Source organism: Spermophilus citellus, assembly GCF_964194105.1.
Source record: "Spermophilus citellus genome assembly, chromosome: 2".
Taxonomy (NCBI): Eukaryota; Metazoa; Chordata; class Mammalia; order Rodentia; family Sciuridae; genus Spermophilus; species Spermophilus citellus.
Window position 1 is genome coordinate 172,893,598 of NC_138183.1, and position 22,271 is coordinate 172,915,868.

Genomic DNA, 22,271 nt, shown 5'->3' on the forward strand with positions numbered 1-22,271 from the left:
TGGCTGATGGGTGTAAATAATAGAGCATTGGTTACAATTAGTCTCTAAGAAGGAAAGAATTTTGAGCTTTGAAGGTAGTAAAGAAAAAACACTGGTCAAAGAGAAAGACTCTCTATGAGAGTATAATGGCATATATAGAGAAATGAAAAGTGTGGAGAGGTGGTCATGGGTGAGGAAACATTTTATCCTCTAGAAATCTAGCGAGTGGATATAAGATATTGTGAGGCAGGTACAGTGAAGAAATGTATGTATTCAGGGCCTAAAGTTCCAGTCGCACCAACCCTGCTGATATCTTGGGTTAAAAGCAATTTGCAAGGTTGCCATCAATGAGTTTTCTCAGTTTCAGTCCGGCCTGCAACTGTGTCTAAAGGAAAATTAAATGACAAGGAGCAATATTTTTGAGGATTAGGAGATTCCTGAGTTAAGACTGTGCTTTTAATATTTTAAGCAGACTCAAGAAGCATAGTAAACAATTTTCTTTAAAACATGGTATAGAATGAGCTCCTTCACATGTCTGAGGATCTCATACCCATTCACTGTGGTGTAGACAGTTCTCTCTCATCAGAGGCCAGTTAATCCAATACCCAAGGACCAGGTTAGCATTCTCTCCCTCCCTTCCTCTCCCTCTCTCCCAGATGATGAATGTTTATTCATCATGAAACAATCTACAGGAAAGAACTGAAATATGTTCTTGTTTAAAGACAGGTTTCTAGAAGAACGGAAGCAGGTTCTAAGAAGCAGCAGTTCTCACATGGGGATGAGCTGACCTCTCCTTATTGCTCTCCCAATCGCCATTGATTCACAGCTTTGGCTTGTTAAAAGTTTTATTTTCCAATATAGGTGGAGTGTTTTTTCACCCTCTTCAAAGAATAGGGCCACACATGAAGAATTCAAATCTGTCAGGTGGATTATTCATCTCAGTCATATAATTACTAGGCTGAGCAAGTTAGATCAAAGTGCAGGCATTGTATTGCTATAGGACATTGCTTCAAAGAGTAGTTGAACTGCAAAGAAAATAAAGGCTTTATTATCTCCCATTTAATGTCATTCAAATAATCAAGAAACATTTCCCATTAATGTATGACAAATAATGGAGTTTAATGCCTATTTGCAAAGTCTGCATTCAGCCCTTCTTGAAAAGAAAAGGAACTTTTCTATCTGCTATTTTATAAATTCTCATTTTCTGGTATAAAAAACTCAAACTGCCAAGAGTGTAGGTTTGGGTTTGTTGTTGTTAACGTTGTTGTAGTTTTCAACCATAACCAAATATCTTTGTAAACCTCTGCATGTTTCATAGAACTTGTTAGGCAATTTTCCCTTAGATGTATCTTTGTTGTGAAAATAAACAGATTGGAGTGAAAGTTGAGATACTAAGAGAATATCTGTCTGTGGTTCATAGTTACTCGGGCTAACGTTAGACCAGAGAAAACATACATCAACACTCTACATTGAACCTAGATACAGTTGCTATAAGAAAAATATTTCTTCAAAAGTTTCAAAAGAATGATGACAGCAATGCCAAGAACATCAAAGGAGCTGTTTGGTGCTTTCAGGTACTTTGCCAAACTACCTTCTAAATGCTGCTTAACATTCCTTTGTAATGGAGTTAAAGATGAGCCTGAAATTGCAGGGACCTTAAAAGGTCTGCTCACACTGCCTCTGTCGCCAGGTGATCACATCCCAACCAGTTAAAGCATTGCAGTCCTGGTTGAAACATGATTCCTATGGAAGTTTTGCTTTCAGTGTCCTTGTGCATTGAGAAGAGAATTGGTGGCGATGTAATCTCCAGACCTCCTTTGGGTATGCCACATAGAGATATGTGAAGACAATAGAAACCCTGTTGGAATTCTGCTGTCATGGAACAGCAGGTCTTATTCTCAATTCATAATGTTCTTCTTTCATAAAGGCTGTGGAAGAGCTGAGCTAATGACCCACACATGGAAAGTGAAAAAGAGAAACCAAAATAAATGTGTGCATTTAGCTTTTCCTCAGCTTTTCAATTTTAATCAGTCAAGAAAATATGCACTTGTCTTATGAAAAATTCCATTTGAATATAATTATTGTATTTATTGTATCCTTGTTTCAGTTGGGAGTTCTTTTTTGCAAACAAACGGAAACCTGGTTAAAGCATCCCAAGCAGAAGGAAAAATAGGTGTGTGTGGGAGATTTAGCGGATGGTTACTGGGTATTTAAATACAGGAAATAAAATTGAGTCTCCCAAAGTATTAGACTCAGGGAATGGAAAGCTTCAGGAATCTTTGTCTGTCCCTCTCCCCTCCACTCCTCTGTGTGTCTCTCCTTCTCTCTTTTCCAATCTATTTGGAAATTGTAATAAGTTCTATAAAGGCAATAATCAGGAAATTGAGATGGAAACAAAAACAAAAGCATTCTTTAGATAGGGTGGTCATCATAAAATTTCTGCTAGCATTATCTTAAAGCAAGGTTTAAAGAATAGAAGGGGATTAACAGTGATCAGAGTCGGGGGATTGAAGGAAGAAGAGTGAATGGCAGTCAGAGGGAAGAGGACATGCAAAAGGCCTGAAACTGAAAAAAAAATCTTTTTTATTCTTAGAATACTACCAATAAAAGAGTAGTGTGGCCACAGCTGGAGCGTGGGTGTGAGAAGGGGGTGCCCTTTGTCACTACATGGAGAACATGTTGGGCAGAGGGAAGTGAGCCCTAGGGTCATATTCTCAGAATGTGGTGGGAAGATCTTCAGCTGCCCCTGTACCAAAGTAGAGGAAGACTGAAGAGGGACAAAAAAGGTAACCTGAGAGGAAGAGACTGAAACGTAGAGGCCCTCGATCCCTGTCTGTAAAAGTTGGGAAGCACCTGACCATGGAAAGAGAAAGGCCATTACGAAGTTAAGGGTGGCTGCCTTTTCTATTATTTTATGAAAAGGTGAAGGTCTTTGGTTCAAAGTCCCAAACTAGGAACAGAAGAACCCTGGAACAACGTTATGGCCAATATTTTGTAATGAGTCTAATTCTCACCAACACACACAAAAAAAATAGCAACCTCTTGGAACAGCCACACTTTCTCTGCCTCTCTAACACCTTGCCGCTCTGTCCCATTGCCCAACATCTCTACAATTGAAAAACTGTTGTTCAGAATTAGTCACATGGCTTATAAAGGGGTGTGGTTCATGACCATTGGCAGAGAAACATAGATGCCCCATAAACAGACTCATCCGATGTTCCCAGACCACAGACTGCCCAATGAGACAAACCATCATCCAGTCAGTGAGCACTTCCCTGAGTGCCACTGGGCTGAGCTTGTGGGAGGACATGAGAAGCACAAGGTACTCTCTCTTCAATTGACTTTTGAAATCATGCTGAAATGAAAACTCCCAGACCTGCACCAATTATCAAGAACAATATAAAGACAGAAAGTGCCAGAACCAGGAAAGCAGGGACAAAGAACATGAAGGAAAGTGGAATGGACTTAGAGCTAGGCCTTTTAGAGAAAGCTTTCCAGACCAGGCCCTCTGAGCTAAGGAGGGGAGAGAAGCCACTTGATTAATGATACTTAATTGTACATTCTGCTGAGGAGGACGTTTAGAGATTTCAAGAGAATTGCCAACATTTTAGACATAGCATTTACTTTGGATTCACTTCGATATATTTTGGGCAAAAAAAAAGTGAGTCATGGCTAAAGTATTTCATACACAAAGCAGCTGGTTTTTTTTTTTTCAGGCTTTTATAGAATATTATGTTCATTTCTGTGTTAAACACAGAGGGACCATTTCTGAGTTATTCCTGCTGGTCATTGCCTTAGGGTTGCAGTAACTAGTCAGGATGACTAAGGATGAAGTCAGCAGGTAATCAAACTGGTTATCACTAGTGGATCTGGAATTACATTGTTTAATGCAGTAAACTATATGGGAAAGTAATTCTACTTTGAACTTTCCCTTGTTGTTGGGCAACAAGTTTAGTTTATGCTGTCACTAGAAGAATAACTAGATATCATGAAACATATTCTCTGAAGTACCTGTGGGGTGCTTCACTGTCATGAGTGGAATTTCTTTCGCAACTTCCCCAGGCAGAGTTCCCTCCCCTCTGCAGTTATAATCTTTGCACACTTCTGCAGAGCAACATCACATTGCATGGTTGGTTTTATTTGGTATCCAGTAAGACTGGTAAATTCTGTTTGTTTATTTTTGTTACATCTAACAGTTACCGAGTATGATGTTTTAAGAGCATGTGCTATGTTCTTTCTGAGCTTTAGCCACATAGTTTTTGCAACTAGCCCATGACATAGGAAGTATTACAAAATAAGTATCCTAGTGCTTAATTAGTATTGTTTGAATGAATGAGTGAACAAATTTCAGTTTTACAGATGAGAGGGGGTATTAATTTTGTTGTCATCATCTTTTTTTTTTTAACATATGCCTGGCCCCTAGGACAGTCAGGATGACAGTAGGAGGCGTCTGACAGAGTTAGGTTCAAGTCTGCCTCTCCCACTGAACAAAGAGCTACCAGTGATGGAGCTCTGCAGCTCTGCTTGGAGCCTTGAGACTCTTGATGTTTTATGTACACGTTGCTAATCTCTACCAAAAGCTCAAGACATCAGTACAATTTTCCCCTTGATACAGCTGAGGAAAGTAGCTGGTTTAGGCTCATGCAGAAAAGAGGAGAGCAGCATTTTGAACCCAGGTTCACTAGCAGAGATCCTACCACCTTCCATTTTACCTTGATAAGGTAGGATTTCTCCCTGTCCAAGATGGTGTGACACTTATTCTCTTCCCCTTCCCCTCTGTGAATGTTTTGTGAGCTGATGAACTTTCTCCAAGGGGAAGTGATGTAAGGATCCACCCTGAGAAGATTCTGCTGGGAAGTGGCTTTTCCCTGCCCTGTAATAATGAGCGTGAGCATGTTTCTGAAGTAAATTATAAGTCTTTTAGTTAATCTTTTATAACCTAGACATTAAAGGGGGAGGGGAGACATCAAAGAAACTTAGAATGTGAGTGAGCTTGGCATTAAGTATCTTTTAAAAAAAAAATTGTAGTTGTAGATGGACACAATGCCTTTATTTTGTTGTTTATTTTTATGTCATGCTGAGGCTCGAACCCAGTGCCTCACATATGCCAGGCAAGTGCTCTGCTGCTGAGCTACAGCCCCATTTAGTATCTTTACAAGGAGAGTGATTTGACTAGCGTTCCCCTACACAGATCCTGAAGTTGTAGAGCTCTTTCTTCTGTATAAAACTTTATCATGCGTTTCATAAAGAAAAGCTATTCTGTTGACTCAAGTAATCACATTTCTCAGAGTCCAAATCTCATGGAACAAATTTTGCAGATAGATCTAACATACCTTCTTCGACCATTTACAAATCAGCAGCAACAACAAAACTCCAAACCAACCAATCAACAAACACAAACCTCACTTTTTTTTTCTTGAAGGAGTGAAAGTAGACATTTCTGAAATTCTTACAGGAAAGTGCCCAGCATCAGGGAGGAGGAGCATGGGAGGAATAGATGAACTCTAGATAGGGCAGAGGGGTGGGAGGGGAGGGAGGGGCATGGGGTTAGAAATGATGGCGGAATGTGATGGACATTATTATCCAAAGTACATATATGAAGACACAAATTGGTGTGAATATACTTTGTATACAATCAGAGATATTGTGCTCTATATGTATAATAAGAATTGTAATGCATTCCACCATCATATATAAATTTTTTAAAAAGATGTATTCAGTATAGAAACATTTGAGTTAATATGAAAGAAAGCCACAATGTCTATGTATTGGTTATTACTACTCCTGGGGCAAGAAAAAAATTTTTTTTATTGAACTGGCTGGTTACAATACAATGAGATTAATTTATCATCAACATTTTCAAATATAATCAGAGTAAAAACAAATTTTTTTAAAAAAATTTTTTAATCAAAAAAAAAAAAAAGAAAGAAAAGAAAGTGTCCAGCCTCCTCCCCAGATGCCATGCTTTCACTCAGGTTGGGCTTGGAGTCAAGATGAGGTTTAAAGATGCCCCAGCTTTGGAATCTGACCAGGAGGCTCAGCACCACCTTCAGTCCATCACATGCCTTTGCGTAGCCCTTCAGTTGGGTTCATCTCAATGGTGACACATTTTCCTCATGGTTCTAGTTCTCAGGGCTTCACATCCCCTTGAAGAAAATGATCATTTAAACAAAACTCCAATGGAACTATTAAATTGCTTGTGAATTGGGCATGAAAATGTTCCCCACAGACTTCTTACCATAGTTTTACTGCTCAGTAGCTAGAAGGATCCAGATTGCCAAATAGCAGGCTCAACAAACTCTTATTTCAACAGCTGTGCTATGCCCAGCAGGGTGGTAGATACTGAAAGGAATGCTAGGGAAGGCCCAGTGTCCATGCTTGAGGGCTTACAGTCTGGTTGGGTACACCTAGCTACTTTATGGACATAGAATAGTGCTGATCAATCAGGAAGCTCAGAACACTATAGGACCAAATAAGCAGTGAGGGCTTTTTTGTCTTTAACAAAAGCTAAAATCTCATCCATTTTGTTTTTGTGCCAGAGAAACACAGAGGGATTATTCTGGCTTTCAAATACTGTGATGAACTAGAATTTTCTATTCCAAGATCCCAAACATTTTTACCTCAAGAATCAAATCAAGAGAAACACATTATCTTTTGGGTTGGTCTCCTTCTAATGTTATCTGTTCCCACCCCTATCTATAATCAGCCATGAGTAAAATGGCCTAAGGAAAGTTTTGAGATGATGGGACCAAGATAATCCCTTGAGGATCCAGGCAGGGGCCAACTTGGTTCTCATGTGTATACCTGGTTGAAAAGACAGAAATGTACTTGTGGGGGAAAATGGGACTTATGGACTGAATTGTTACCTTTGTGTGGCACATCCCCTGTTTCTAGGGCAGCACAAGAAACAAAGAATGCATTTATTTTGTGGGAAGGAATAGGGGACAGGGGAAGAAACAGAAACCAGAGGATTGTGCAATAACGACGCTGTCACATCCCTCCAGGAAGTTTATGTTTCGAGTCCTTTGGAAAAGTGAAGCACAGCTGTTTAAAAAGGAGTTTGCTGAGGACCCTGGCCCTGCTTCTGCAACACACTGTGGTTTCCTTGGCCATAGGTATGCTACCTCCATCCCCTCAGGGCAGGCAGGCCACAGTTTCTGGACCCCGTCAGAGCAGACCAATGCCTACCTCTGCAATGACTACAGACCTCAAGTAGCATCAGGGTATTCAAATAGCAGAAGGAGACAGCTTGCTGAATCTCAGCAGGAGGAAATGATGATCCCTGTGTTGTATCTAAACCAGACTGGGCCTGCTGTGTTGAAAATCTTTCCCCCCAAGAAGCACCTTCTTCAGATGGCTACTGAAATGCTGATATTAAATACAATATCTCACAAATTAAACCTAACAATTTTGGGGTGCAGATTTAACGTACAAAATGAAAATGTTTCTCAGTCCATCTAGGTAATGGAGGAAGTGTAAATTGTGTGAGGTAGTGCCGATTTGAAGGCCATCCTGCCACTGGCTAGTCATCTGCAAATTTCCTTTATGCCAGGGATGATTTGATGCGTGTGGTTCAGATCTCTCTCTGGAAGCTTCATTAATCTTTTCGATGAGCTGAACAATCCATTGTCTCTCCCCTTTCTCCTACTGGAGCTTCAGGGGTGAAGTACGCAGTTTTCAACCTCAACCTCCAACCAATGACGTCACTTTCCCTCCCGCCATCCTTTCCTAGGTGTTCTCAACACCCTCACCCTTGCCCTGGACACACAGTGCATCTGCATTCTACTGCCCTGTTGTCCCATCTGTGTCCACAGTGTCCACAGCAGTGTTGGCATGTGGCAAGGTGATAGCTGAAAAGGAATCAAGCAGTGGGGTCAGCAGCTGAGAAGCAGGACACTGGAAAGAGACAGGCCTGAGCTGGCATCCTGCCTTCCTCCATGTCATAACTGTGTAATCTTAATAGCAGGATCCTCAATGTCTTTGCCTATCAAATGGGGATGAGAACACATGCTTGGGGGAACTGTGAGAATAAATGACAGGCTGCACTGCAGAATGCCTATGCAGATTAAGCATTTCTGGAAAAAAATATTAAAAATTGTATTTTACAACTAGATTGGCATGAAGATAAATAAATTACATTAGATGTGAGGATATTTATTGAACTTAATCACTCACTTTTTTCTTCTGTTTTGAATAAACTAATACATTTTTGTAGGCTCCAGATTCAACTGTGGCCCTAGGAGCTATGTCTTTCCCATAGTATCAAAGTTGGTTGTAAGTTGACCCTTGGTGAGAGATCTGTACTGGAGATGCTTTCTCCAATGTGATTAACTGCTTTCGCCAATGTGATTAACTGCTTTCTGGAAGTTGCTGCTCTCTGACCCTCAGAACATACACTGCCCCTACAGTTTCCCCAAATTATCTCCCCTCCTTCCCTGGCCCCAGCCATCCAAAAAGTCTACACTGCGGAGCTTCCAGCTCCTCTAATCCTGCCCGTCTCCTTCTCCATTGGAACCCATGTCTTAGTTGCCAATATCCCTCTAATTGGGTCTTGTTCCCCTAGGTCTCTTATTCTTGTTCTGATAAGTCAACATCAAATTTTCTGACAAATATTTCTTACCGAGGTATTAATGATAGTTTCTCCTCTCCCGCTTCTAGAGTGTTTCCATTTTGACAAGGATCTTTAAGAGCTCTATATCATAATTCAAAACCATGTATCTGAGGGAAAAATTCTGTCTGATGAAGGAAATACTTTAAAGCAAACAGTGAAATTTGAAAATCATTTGTATTGTATTGGACCAGTAGTTTGGTGCCTACTATATCTGTGCATTCAGTGGGCTTTGGTGACATAATTAGAAACTTTGAAAAGGCAGGACACAGCTTATCTTTGGCACAGCCTATCACCAAAATTCTCTTGGTAAATTATTATGCTTAATGGAATATTTTTTAATGATGCCTAAATTACTCAGAATAGTGGCGTTCACACATGCACTGAACGTAATTTAATCAATTTCATTCCCCAGTATCTGTCCTTTCTCTCCCCTCATTCCTCCCCCTTCATCCCTACCTCTACCCTGCTGGTCTTCCTTCTAAGTTCATGATACCCCTTTTTTCTTTTTTCTCTTTAGCTTCCACATATGAGAGAAAACACTTGGCCCTTAACTTTCTGAGTCTGGATTATTTCACTTTATATGACACTCTCTAGTTTCATCCATTTCCCTGCAAATGACATAATTCTGTTCTTCTTTATGGCTGAATAGAACTCCATTGTGTATACATCCCACTTTTTTTTTCCCATTCATTGGTTGAAAGATACACCTAGACTGGCTCCATAGTTTGGCTTTTGTGAATTGTGCTTCTATAAACATGAGTATGCATGTATTGCTATAGTATACAGATTTTAGTTCTTTGGGTAAATACCAAAGAGTGGCATTACTGGATCATGTGGTGGTTCCATCCCTACTCTTTTTTTTTAATCTTTATTTTATTTATTTATTTTTATGCGGTGCTGAGGATCGAACCCAGTGCCTCGTCTCTGCAAGGTGAGCGAGCAAGCGCTCTACCACTGAGCCACAACCCCAGTCCCCCCTCCCCCCCACCCTGTCCCTAATCTTTTGAGGAACCTCCATGCTGATTTCCACAGTGGCTGGACTAATGCACATTCCCACCGACAGATTATAAGTGTCCCCTCCCCTCCCCCGCCCTGCCTTCTTGCCATTGGAGTTTTAATGGGATCTCTTCTATACTCATGGAGCCACATATCACTTTTTCTTAAGCCATCCCCCCAGCTATGCTTGGTGTGACCTGCCATCCCCACTCATAAAGAACAAACTTCACCACAGTGCTCATTATTTTCTGGGCTTGGGCAGGAAACAAATTTCAGGGATAATGTTGTGTATAAAGGAAAGAACTGTGGCCTGGAGAAGTGAAGTTTGATTCTTGCTTTCATTGCTTACTATGTGTATGACACGTAGAAAAGTTATTCAATCTTTACAATTCAGTTTTATTCATCTGAAAAATGGGGGCAAGGGTACAAATAGTATCCACCTTTACAGCTGTTGTGCAGAATCATAGAACCAAAGTATCTCCTTTATACTGTCAGAATTAAATGGCATTATTTATACAAAGAGCTTACCTAGAAGCCTAGTGCACATGCCCTAACTGTTATTACTATTGTAACTTCCACTACAGCTATTGCTAATTCTCTTGCTGCCTCCACATTCCTGGTGGCCTAATGAGAGAGTTGGCACTGTTTCCCAGAGTGTGCACTGAACTGCCTGGGAGGGGCCTGAGCACTGGGAGAATCTGGCAGAACAGGTTTTTTTTTTTTCTTTTTTTCAAAAGAGTGGAAAAATAAATCAACGGCAACAGCCCAAATCTGGAAAAAGAATGTACTCTTTTGTTTGTTCTTTACTAGTTGCAAAAGAACCTTCAAATACAGCTAATGCTGAAGTAAATCAAAAGCAATGTGACTGAATCTCTCTGGTTTGTGCTCTTCCTGATCTGGGGAAGACAGACTGTGGCAACTTGAGTTTCTGCTGAATGTGGTGATGGCTGCATAGTTCTAGGATGATGTTGTCTACACCAGTAAGTAGACAAAATTAGGAGTCAGCAAATCAGAGAGACAGCAGAGATGGGGAATGGCAGGAAGCTTTTCACCATGGTGTGTGTGTCTTTGTTCCTTGCTGCAAATTTGTTCATCACTGAACACGAAGTCTCAGGGAATTCGGTTAGAGCTCTTGGTTGAAAGTAACAGAAGCTAAAGTCAGCTCAAGCTAAAGTTAGCTCAAGCAAACAGGGAAATTCATTGCAGATCTAACCTGGGATTGGAATCAGGCCCTCCATGTGTCTTTCCTTTCTGCTTCATTCTTCTTTCTACAGACTTACTTCCTCTATGGCTTTGGTTGACATCATAATAGCTCAGAAGTTGTGTATATCAGTACACATCCATCCAGGGAGAACCTGGTCTCACGTTCTCCAAATCTAGAATTCTCATGGGAAGGATTTACTGGGCCAGCAGGGTCAGAGTTCTCTCTGTGGTTACTAATCAACAATTGTAAAAGTCAAAACCTGTCATACCACCATTTCACACACATTATAATTGCATACACACCATAACTACACACCTCCTGTGAGCAGACAGTTCAGGCATGGGGTAAGGAATAACTGGAACTGGTGTTGCTTAACTAGATCACAGAAACATATCCTTCATATTAGGCTCTGGGCTGCATCCTGACCTTTTCCAGATTTCTCATCATTTTACCTGTGGTCTAAGATGTGGCTATACTCACTGCCCCTGGCCCCTTCATGCTAGGAGGACACTGTGGGCCTAGACAAGCTAATTCCACCATATTAGAGTGGGTATGACCCAGGCTTTAGAACTACACAGACATTGAATTAAAGTCTAGGTCTACTGCTTACTAGCTATGTGACCCTGGACAAGTTACTCTCTAAGCCTTGGTTTCCTTATCTATAAAACAAGGATTATATTACCTATATAATGGGATAGTTGTACAGATTAAGGAAAATAAAATAATCATATTTAAAATACTTGGCATAGAATGTATTCTCAGTTAATTTTTCCTTCTTGATTAGGCTACCTACAAATTTTCAGGAGGGTGAGGGAGTGGCTATAAGTGAGAAGGAAAGACGTGGTAGAATTTTCCATCTGGGAAGCATTATACCTCAGGTATTTTATCGTTATCCTGAGCAAACATGAAATAATTAAAGTGGGTCAGCAGCACTGAGAAAGCCACGCATTGAATGATAGATTCTCATTTTAGAGACAAATCAACAAGGACCAGAGACCCAGTGATGAATGTTTTATCCTTCTAAGAAATTTATCAGTGTAAGTGTATGGTCCTTAAATCTTTCTCAATAACTTTCAAGTTTCATAAAGAAAATCTAATCACTGAGTTCATGAACTACTTAAACATGTTGCCATTTTGGAGACATGCTCCTTTTCAGAATATAACAAGCCATGCTTTTTCTATAAACTACCATTTATTGATTCGTTACTACAGCAAGCACTGTGTTAAATTTTATATGCATTACCTCATTATAACGTAAGTGCTTGCCCCCTTTTCCAGATGAGGAAATTGAGGCTCAGGTAAATAAGTTGCCAAGGTTACATGATGTTCAGAGAAAGAATTGGAGTGTGAGTTTGGATTAGTCTGATCCCAGAATCTGAACTCCTGTCAACTGTGTGGCACTTCTTCTCAACACCTTGGTTTTCGTTACAAGATTTAGAGACAATCAACAGAAGAAAGGAGTTCCTGAAAAATGTATACCTAGAGTGTCTCACTGAATAAATGGTAATCTCATGGCTCTGTGTATCCACACAATGTTGCCCCTTCTAGCATGAAGGAGCCAGGGGCAGCAAGCATGGAGACATTCTCAATCTCAGGTAAAATGATTAGAATCTGGGAATGGCCAGCATGGAGCAGAGGGACAACTGTGAACAATATGTTTTGTCATATGCCTGAATGCAAAGTGGTGGGATTATAGGAAGAAAATTAGATGCACAACAGTTAGAATATCTACTTGGACCTGAGAACTATTCTAATCACCTACTTAGAGGATACTAGTGATGGCAGGATTGAAACTGTGGGGGGGGGGGACTAGAAATTTTGTCAGCTTTAGACCTGTTTGTGTTTTCCCAACTGGGGCAAAAATGTGTGCATGCTGATCACCTGTAGCTTGTGTATGCATTCAGGAGGACTATTTTGGCCTGTTCCAGAAAACAACTGGCTTTAGTGACTAACTTTAGATACTGTAACTCCTTCTGTATTTGAAGGATTCTTCATCCCTTGGCCTGTGTACCAACCAATCATGGAGGCCACTGTGATCTCTGGCCTAACTGACATGCTCCTTCAGAAACATTTATTTTGTTCTCTTTGTGCTACTGTGAATTTTATTATATTCCAGACTGTGCTTCAATTGTGCTTTTGTTAAAAAATCGCATTCTGTGTGTAAATGAAAAAAAAAAGTTTAGATATTAGTTGATCTTGATTTAAAGTATAACTGAATTAATATCTCAATTTTTTCTTTTTCATTCCCCTTCTGTTTTTCAGCTCCAGGGTTCCTTAAAAAGAAAACAGGTAGTTAACCTGTCTCCTGCCAACAGCAAGAGGCCCAATGGCTTTGTTGACAACTCTTTCCTTGATATCAAAAGAATCCGTGTTGGGGAGAATCTCTCTACTGGACAAGGTGGCCTCCAAGTAAATAATGGACAAAATCAAATTATGCCAGGGGCCTTGCCTATGAGTCAGGCACCCCCAAGAAAGATTAGCACACTGCCATCCCACATAAATTCTCCTGGCAATGCTTTGTTTAACATGGGCTTAAAAGAAGTGAAGAAAGAGCCAGGAGAGACTCTGTCTTGCAGTAAGCACATGGATGGTCAAATGCCCCAGGAGAATCTTTTTAGTAATAGGTATGGAGATGACCCTGGAGAGCAACTGATGGATCCTGAGCTGCAGGAACTTTTCAATGAACTGACCAACATATCTGTGCCTCCCATGAGTGACCTTGAATTGGAGAACATGATCAATGCCACCATAAAGCAGGATGACCCATTTAACATTGACTTGGGTCAGCAGAGCCAGAGGAGCACGCCCCGACCCTCCTTGCCCATGGAGAAGATGGTGATCAAAAGTGAATACTCACCTGGCCTGACTCAAGGCCCCTCCAGCTCTCCTCAGTTAAGGCCCCCATCAGCTGGCCCTGCATTCTCAATGGCCAATTCTGCCCTCTCCACTTCGTCCCCAATTCCTACAGTCCCTCAGAGCCAGGCTCAGCCTCAGACAGTGTCAGGAGCAAATCGGGCCCTGCCAAGCTGGCAGGAAGTATCCCATGCTCAGCAACTCAAACAGATTGCGGCCAATCGTCAACAGCATGCCCGGATGCAGCAGCAACAGCAGCAGCAGCAGCAGCAACAGCAGCAACAGCAGCAACAGCAGCAGCAGCAGCAGCAGCAGCACCAGCCTACCAACTGGTCAGCCTTGCCCTCTTCTGCTGGACCATCCCCAGGTCCATTTGGGCAGGAGAAAATTCCCAGCCCTTCTTTTGGTCAGCAGCCATTCAGCCCACAGGGCTCCCCTATGTCCGGGGTAGCTGGCAGTAGCAACCAGTCAAAAGTAATGGCTAACTACATTTACAAGGCCAGCCCCTCAACCCAGGGTGGGCATCTGGATGTGCTCAGCCGAAGTTTTATTAACAACCCCCACCCAGCCCTGGAGCCCCGTCATGGCAACACCAAGCCTCTGTTCCATTTTAATTCAGATCAAGCAAACCAGCAGATGCCTTCTGTTTTGCCTTCTCAGAACAAGCCTTCTCTCCTACACTATACCCAACAGCAGCAGCAGCAGCAGCAGCAGCAGCAGCAGCAGAGCTCAATGACAGCTCAGCAGCAGCAGCAGCAACAACAGCAGCAGCAACAGCAACAGCAACAGCAGAGCTCTATTTCAGCTCAGCAGCAACAGCAGCAACAACAGCAGCAGCAGCAGCAGCAGCAGCAGCAACAGCAGCAGCAGCAGCAGCAGCCACCATCACAGCCCACCCAACCCTTATCAAGCCAGCCTTTGATGAGGTCACCCTTACCACTTCAGCAAAAGATCCTGCTTCAGAAAATTCAGAATCAGTCCATCACAGGACTGGGCTATCAAGTCTCCCAACAACACAGACAGGTAAGGGCTCTACCACTCCAAACATAGAGTTCCCAGAGACCATTTAGCTTGGTCAATATGCTTATGTTGGGGCATTATCAAGACCAAAAGCAGTGGTGGTCTTGATGGGTTCACATGAAGACTTCATGAGCCTATTTCTCTTAGGGTGTCTAAGGGGAAGGGCTAATATTTCCTTGTGGAGCATTGTTATTGGGATGTATAATGATCAAAGGTTCTTGATTATTAGGAATTGTTCATTATTAAATAAAACCAAAAGTGTTGCTATAAATCCCATGCCTTTCATGACATATTCAGTTGCCAGTCAGATTCTGATATGCTTGATGTTCATTCATCCAACCAGTTAATCAGTCATTGAGTCAATGTCCACTTCATGTGTAAGATGTTGTGATTCATGCTGAGTATTAGAACAATGCCAGAAGTGATATTATGAGTATTCAATGTCTGGACTATACCTCCACCAACTGACTGTAATATCTTAATGCCCAACCTTCATAATAGATCCTGCCATAAGTGCATTTGGTGCATGTGTGCTGATTACCAGCACCAAATGAGACATGATCCCTGTCTACAAACACAGTCAGAAGAGAGTGACAAGCTTTAAAATTATCATTTTAATACTAGATGGGAAAGAGTAATGATAAGAGAACAGAAGTTCGGTATCTTCCCTAGAAAGAGGAAATCAAGGGAGGCTTCTGGAGAAAGTAGTGCCTGAGTTAAGTATTAACTGTGATTGCCTCATGTCCTTTGATTTACATAAAATAGAGATTTACTCTGTCCTGATAGGAACAGCATAAAGAGAGAGCCCTGTGCCTTCAGAGCACATACAGGCAAGTAAGCCCTGATCCCCAAGGAAGAAACTCTTCCTGGAAGGAAGAAAGTTTGAACATTGCTTTGACATATTATTTGACAAGTCTACATTATCTGTCCATGCTCCAACATAGCACATTACAAAACAATATGTTGGGGTAGTACGATGGAGCTGAGCCTAAGGCCAATAGCATTCTGAGAGTAGTTTCATGGCAGCTGCCCAGAAAAGAATACCATGAATACCACAGGCTGTGTCCAAGCTGACCTTTGCCCTACATATGGGCCAAGAGAAAACTAGATTCAAGGAGGATTCAAAAGCCATGTGCCAAGTAAGACTTTCAGCTCTTCGACAGTTAAGAAACCTAAACAAACAAATGAAAGAAATTTTAGAATTATTTAAAAACAAACTGTGAAACTGATTTTTAGTGCTGTAAGAAGGTATTTGATTTGGATGAACACAGGGTCAGATCTTACTCTGACCTGCCTAGCTGTATGCAACTTCAAGCCTCTCAGAACCTGTTTGGACTGCTTCCTCACCTGTAAATAAGGGTCCTAATGGTATCTGCCTTCTGTTGAGAATGAAATGACATAATTCTTAGCCTAGAGTCTGGAATAAACTGATTATTACTGTGATTATCACGTAGAGCTCCATAAATATCAAAATATTATTTTTAAACAAGGACTATTTCTACATAGGAAAGACACTAGATTAAAGAAATTCTATATACACAGTAATATATATTACAGTATATTATTATCTGTAATTCTTTCCTTGTGCAGCAGTGTAAGTATGTAGCAATTTGCACTCCTTGATCCAGACTTCTGACCATACAAATGGAAATTATAAATAAGATAGTAATGAGTTAGCATTTATTGAGTACCTACTCAATATCTGGGATAACTTCTGTTGCTCTTACTGGCAGTATTTTATCTCACCCATATGAGGAAAGTACCATTATTTCCACCTTATTGATAGGAGACTTGAGGTGCAGAGAGCTTCAGTAATTTTCCCAAGCTTACACAGAAATTAAATAGCAGAGCCAGGATCCTGATGGTCTACTTTAAAGCCTACACTTTCAGCCACTAGGATATAACACTCAGAGGTAGGATTTGTTGAGAAATGAATGAACTCTGTAGACCACTGTAAGGATTCTCAAAAACAAAAAGGGTTTCTTCTTATATTGAGCCCTATTAATATAATCTACATAGAAGATTAAGACTTTGGGGGATGAAAAAACCTTACATCTTTAAACTTCAAAGAGGTTAAAGAAAGAAAATTATAAAAATGTGTGTGATCGTGGACTTTCCTGAGAATAAATATTATGGAACTAACCAAAATTCACAATTTAGAACAGGAAATACACATCATTCGTGTCCCATCAGATATTTTTTGGGAGCATCCTTGCTACCTCCAATATCCTTTGTCCTGTTTTGGAGCATAGTGTTGATATCAGCAACTGCACACATACTCCTCCCTTAGTCTGCATTCAGGCTTCCTAGACACAAGCACACCAGTGAGTAATGAGGACCAAATCTGCAAACATCTTCCAGGGCCCAAAATCACTTTTCACCTTTTCCAGTGCACATGATGCCAAGAAATTTTTCTTCTCTTCAGGAAGGCCCTTAGAAATTGGTAGAAACAGTAGTATTTCAAGCTAAAGGCCTCTTCTATATAAGCAGGCACTAGCTACACATTTAATGTTTTATTACAGCTGTGTAGAGGGAACCACATTTTCCCTTCCAGCCCAGTGATTCTGTGTGTGACCCAGAGGTAGTCCTGCATCTGAGTTTTAAGCAAATAGACCAGAGTTCTGTAATCTAGTATTCCCCTTTTGAAGGCATCCAGCTGAGGGCTGTGCACATACTATTAACGGTGCCATTGTTTAGTATAGCTACAGAATTTTCTCTAGGGATCTAGAGCACTACAGCACATTTGGTAGATTATTGCCAACACAATAATATTTTCGAAAACAGTTACAACTGGGTAATGTTGCTTTGGGTCAAAACCAAGGAATAACTATGATACCTCAAGGCTGTGTTTCAAGGGTGGTGTGTGAACTTTGTCTGAAGGCAATAAAGAAAATAGATGATTTGTTTCTCAAGATGATAGTTTTGAGAAGCAATTTTTGTGTACATATTTCTAAGGTTTTTCTGATTCTTATTGTCTCATCCAGCATATTGACAACTATTCTTAACTTAGAAAGAATAGTTTTAACATTGCCATCTATACTAAACAATAAGGACGTGTATTCTTTCGCCAGAACAGCTAAATCTCTGTGACTCATGACCAAGGTCATGGGAAGAAAGGATTGGGGATTAGATAACTATTACATTTATCAACCAAAGCATCTTACATGAAAATACCAGTCAAGTAATATTTTTTCTGCTTGTCATACTCATTTTTCGTCAAACATGGGAATATTTACTGTGGGATTTGCTAACTAGAGCCCTGTAGTCTTAGAAATGGTAGAAATCTTGATTCTCTGCTACCAAATGGTAGGTTGAATTTGTTGATCAGTTGCTTGAAGTTCACTCAGTAGATGCCACAAAGGGGGTCTTTCTTTTAGAACTCTAAACTCAGGCAGATCCAGGCACAGGCTGAGAGCATTTGGGGGAGTTCCCAGACCCATCTTCCTTACCTGTGTACCCACCTCTGTCTCCTTGATATGAACAACGCCTGAGGTGTGGGTGCACCATAATCAAATTGTTGGATGTAACCTTATTGCTCCATGGCTTTACTGGGAGAACACATGGCATTGGTGTTTTACAAAACATTTTCAGTGGACTCTTGTCTTGCTGATATTTTGAGGCTCAGCCAATAGAGATACCTCCTGGTTATAGTTTTCTTCTCTTCCCAATTTGAGGGTCATGAGAAAGGACAGCACAGTGATATAATATATGCATTGCTGATTTTCTTCATGTCACTGAACACTTGATGAAGTGTGAGAGTTAGTGATTGATCAGGGCTCATGAGGGTTCAATTCAAGTCCTTACCTCTTGAACAAACAAGTGATATTTTCCACAGCTATATAATTAGTCACTTAAAAGTGTGAATCTTTTCTAACATTAGATCTATGCAACTCAAGCAGATTCTATATTCATTTTAGAATCCTTCCATGTCTGAAACTTCTGGGAAGGAAGGCAGCCAGTGAATGGATGGTTTGTTATGACTGAAACATGAATTTGTACATTTTCTCCTTAGTTTAAAGCCAAGCTCCCCAATCATATGTTATGAACCTCACCCCAGCCTCTCTACCCTGCCAAGCTGATTCTTCTTTACTTGATTTAACCTTGGGATAAATTCAGCAAGTGTCCTAATGCCCTCTTCCCCCTCTTCTTTAAAGTAATACTGCATATCTGATATTAAAGATGAACACTCAGGAAATTGTTTTCAAACAGGCCTGAGTGGTGGTGGAAGGAATCACTTTAGCTCACATATACTGACAGTACTTCTAAATCTTTATTATTGTCTGATGAAAGTGCCAGAGACAGAAGACAGAAACCTTGTATCACTAAAATTCCCATTTGAATAGGAAAATCTGGAATTCAGTGCTTTGCAATAATGTAACATCCAAGCCAGGCCATTGCTGGAGCTAGAGTTTGGCCCAAGGTTATTCACTTAAGCTAGCGCCAGGGTTCTGCTTTAGAGGCCTGAACAAGGTTAGAGGAAGTCAGGAGCAGGGAAGGAACGAGACAAAACCAAGCCAAAGTCCAACAGAGGCTAGAAAACAGGATATTCAAGACCCAAGAATGAGGCCAAAGGATGGTGGCAAACTTCTGGTCAAAGGCAAAAGTAAATAACATGAAATCTAGAGTGAAGATGGGATAGAGACCTAAGAGAGATCCAAGGGTCCCTGCAAGTGACTCCTGACCATTTGGTGACCTCCATCATGACTCACCTTGGCTGGGTCTTGGCAAGAGTGGAAAAGGTTGACAACAAGCACATTGTGGGATGTGTCAGGCCAGGATATTTCATCATTTGTCTTCTAAGTTTACGAGGGAAAAAAAATTTTTTTTGGTTTTAATACTCCATGACACTGATGGACACAGGATGCAGTGAGTTTCCAGATACATAGATTCATATCATTGGTGCTAAAAAATGTTTATTGGAAAAATTAGCAGGAGGGGTTTTGTTGTTTTGTTTTAACATTAGCACCCACTCTGTGCTGGGTACAAATAACCCAAATGATAGATATTATCATCTTTACAGGCAAAGACATGAGGCCAAGAAAGGTCAAATTCCTCATTCAGAGTTACAGTTAATAATTGGCCTGATTTTAAAATCTAGGGCTGTCTACATACTATGCTGCCTAAGTTAAGAAAATTGGTAGAAGAGGTTTGGATTGCGCTGTGTGTGTGTGTGAGAGAGAGAGGGGGGGGGGGGTTGAAATTCTACTATTCTCTACATTCCTAGGCAAAAACTGTATCTGTGGTACCATTTAAATGAATTCTGTTGTGGAAAGAGATTTTCAGTCAAATTCACTGAATTTGTTTATCTGATCTCTAAGCTTCCTGGTCTGCATTACTAGGAGCAATGAACTAAAGATTCCAGGCTAAATTGAGGTCTGCCTTGCTTTTAACTCTGGCAGTAGCTTTAAACACATTCATTCATTAAAAAAAAAAAAAAAAATTTTTTTTTGAACGCCTGCTCTGTGCCAGGCACAATTCTGGGTACTGATGCTACAACTGAGAACAAAGAAGAAGTTTTGGTGCAGCAAAGGGAAGCATAACAATTTTAAAGTTTTTAAAAAATTAAATAATCAGCATTTCTAAATTGAGCTATTTTTATCATATTGCAGGCTAATATAGCAATATTCTATTGCTAGACTAATTTACTGGTGGGCTTTTTATACCTCTTATCTTAGATGAAAATTTAAAAATAAAAAACAATCAAGGAAGAGGGCATAAAATTTAGTTTTTAAAGCAAAATATTCTGGAGTTTTATTAGATTTTTTAATGATAAAATATTGTTTATTATCTTTTTTTTAACATCATGCATTAGGATTTAAGAACTCATTCAAAGTCACTTTCATTTCCTCAGTAGGGTAAATCCCTAATTCTTGCAATCATTCATTCATATGATGAAAGTGTATTAAGCTCCTACAATGTGTTGGAAACTGGAGAATCAACATTAAATGACCCTATTTGTACCCACTTAATCTAAAAAATTGAGAAGACACGGTACTTTACCTTAATGAGCTTTCCTCCTGAAGGAGGTATCTGTCCCTCTTAGATTCCCATTGGATGTGTACTCTATACTGTCCTGATCCTTAACAACCCAATATAGAATAGCAAAAATCACAGAGGCATTTTCCCTAAGTCAACAAGTTCAATTTGTAAACATGCTGTTTTAACCTTTTACAGAGTAGAACTCTATTTGCTAGATATTCTACTTTTCCCTCTTATTTTATTTTGGTATTCTAGCTCAAAGCACAATGAAGTTAATTAATTAAAGTAACAACTCCTGTATCCTTCAATAAAGAAATAAACACAATAACAGGAAGAACATGTTAGCCTTAGGATCCTAATACATAGAGTTCAACTCCACAGTCAGGGAAATGGCTTCTATTCTCATTCCAAGGTCTTTGTGTGTCACATCCATCAATAAGAGCTATGCATTTAAAGCATTAGTGTGTAATTTAGCCTGTTGAATACCAAGTTTCCAACTAGGAAAAGACAGGGTATAGGGTTAAGAAATGGATTTGATCCTGGAGCTGGAAATGAAAGAGGGTTAATGGAAAATCTGACAGATATTTAACTGTAATGTGCATTAATGTAGGTGACTCAAATAATCCCCTTTGCACCCATTCTAATTAGTTTTGCCTTTTCCAGGCAGTTCTTATTGGTTTGGTAGAAGAGGGAAGTGGTTTCCTTTGGCGAAATGGAAGGAAGGAAAAAGCAGTTTAGTCAGTGCACTTATCAGTAAATTTGCACATTAATGGTTAAAGTCAGGTGCAAAGCTTTGAGATTCAAAAGGTGTTTACTTTAAGGAGTTTTAGGTCTGAAACAAAATAATGTACAAATGTTTAGACTGCTAGCATAGACAGATGTAATGTGAGTGAATAATCTTACTCTTCTACATTGTGGTTTAAGCAGGAAAGATCCAACTTACACACACACACACACACACACACACACACACACACACACGGGTGGGGGCAGCTCTCTGGATACTAATTAGAGAACCCTAGCTGAATATTTGCATTTGATGCAATGAATCCGAGCAATAAAATGATGCCCTATTCTCCAAGCAATAAATTGAATTGAGCATAATAGATGCTTTCCTGTGCATCCTGCAAAATCAAATGTTTAAGATCTCCCAGGATGAAAGAAGGGGGTGGCTGAGTTTATCTTTCTTTCTTCTAATTCCTCCTCCCTGAATCACAAACATTTCCCACAGTTTGTGTTTCACAGGAGCTTAAGTTCAACTCCACCTTTAGAAAAGGAACTTCACAAACAGGGAATTGTCTTGGCTCTCCTTTATTTTATTTATTTACTTTTTTCCTTTCTTCTTTTTTATGGTATTAGGGATCGAACCCTGGACATTGCGTAATGTTAGGCAAGACAAGGCAGGTGTTTCTTATTTGTTTGTTTTTTATTGTCATTGTTTTGTTCTGTTTTTAATTGAAGAGGGACACAATACCTTTATCTATCTATCTATCTATCTATCTATCTATCTATCTTTCTTTCTTTCTTTCTTTTCATTAGGATCAAACCCAGTGCCTCACACATGCTAGGCAAGTGCTGTACTACTGAGCTACAACTCCAGCCCAAGGCAGGTGTTCTTTTACTGAGTTA

General features: G+C 40.2%; 1 protein-coding gene across 1 annotated transcript in view; it reads left to right on the forward strand.

Moving 5' to 3' along the window:
* MAML2 (mastermind like transcriptional coactivator 2) overlaps positions 1-22,271 on the forward strand; it is a 329,063-nt gene that overhangs the window by 207,148 nt on the left and 99,644 nt on the right. The window contains exon 2 of the mRNA XM_081267902.1: positions 13,053-14,666. Coding sequence (XP_081124028.1) covers positions 13,053-14,666 — 1,614 coding nt within the window. The remainder of the gene's footprint in view (positions 1-13,052; positions 14,667-22,271) is intronic.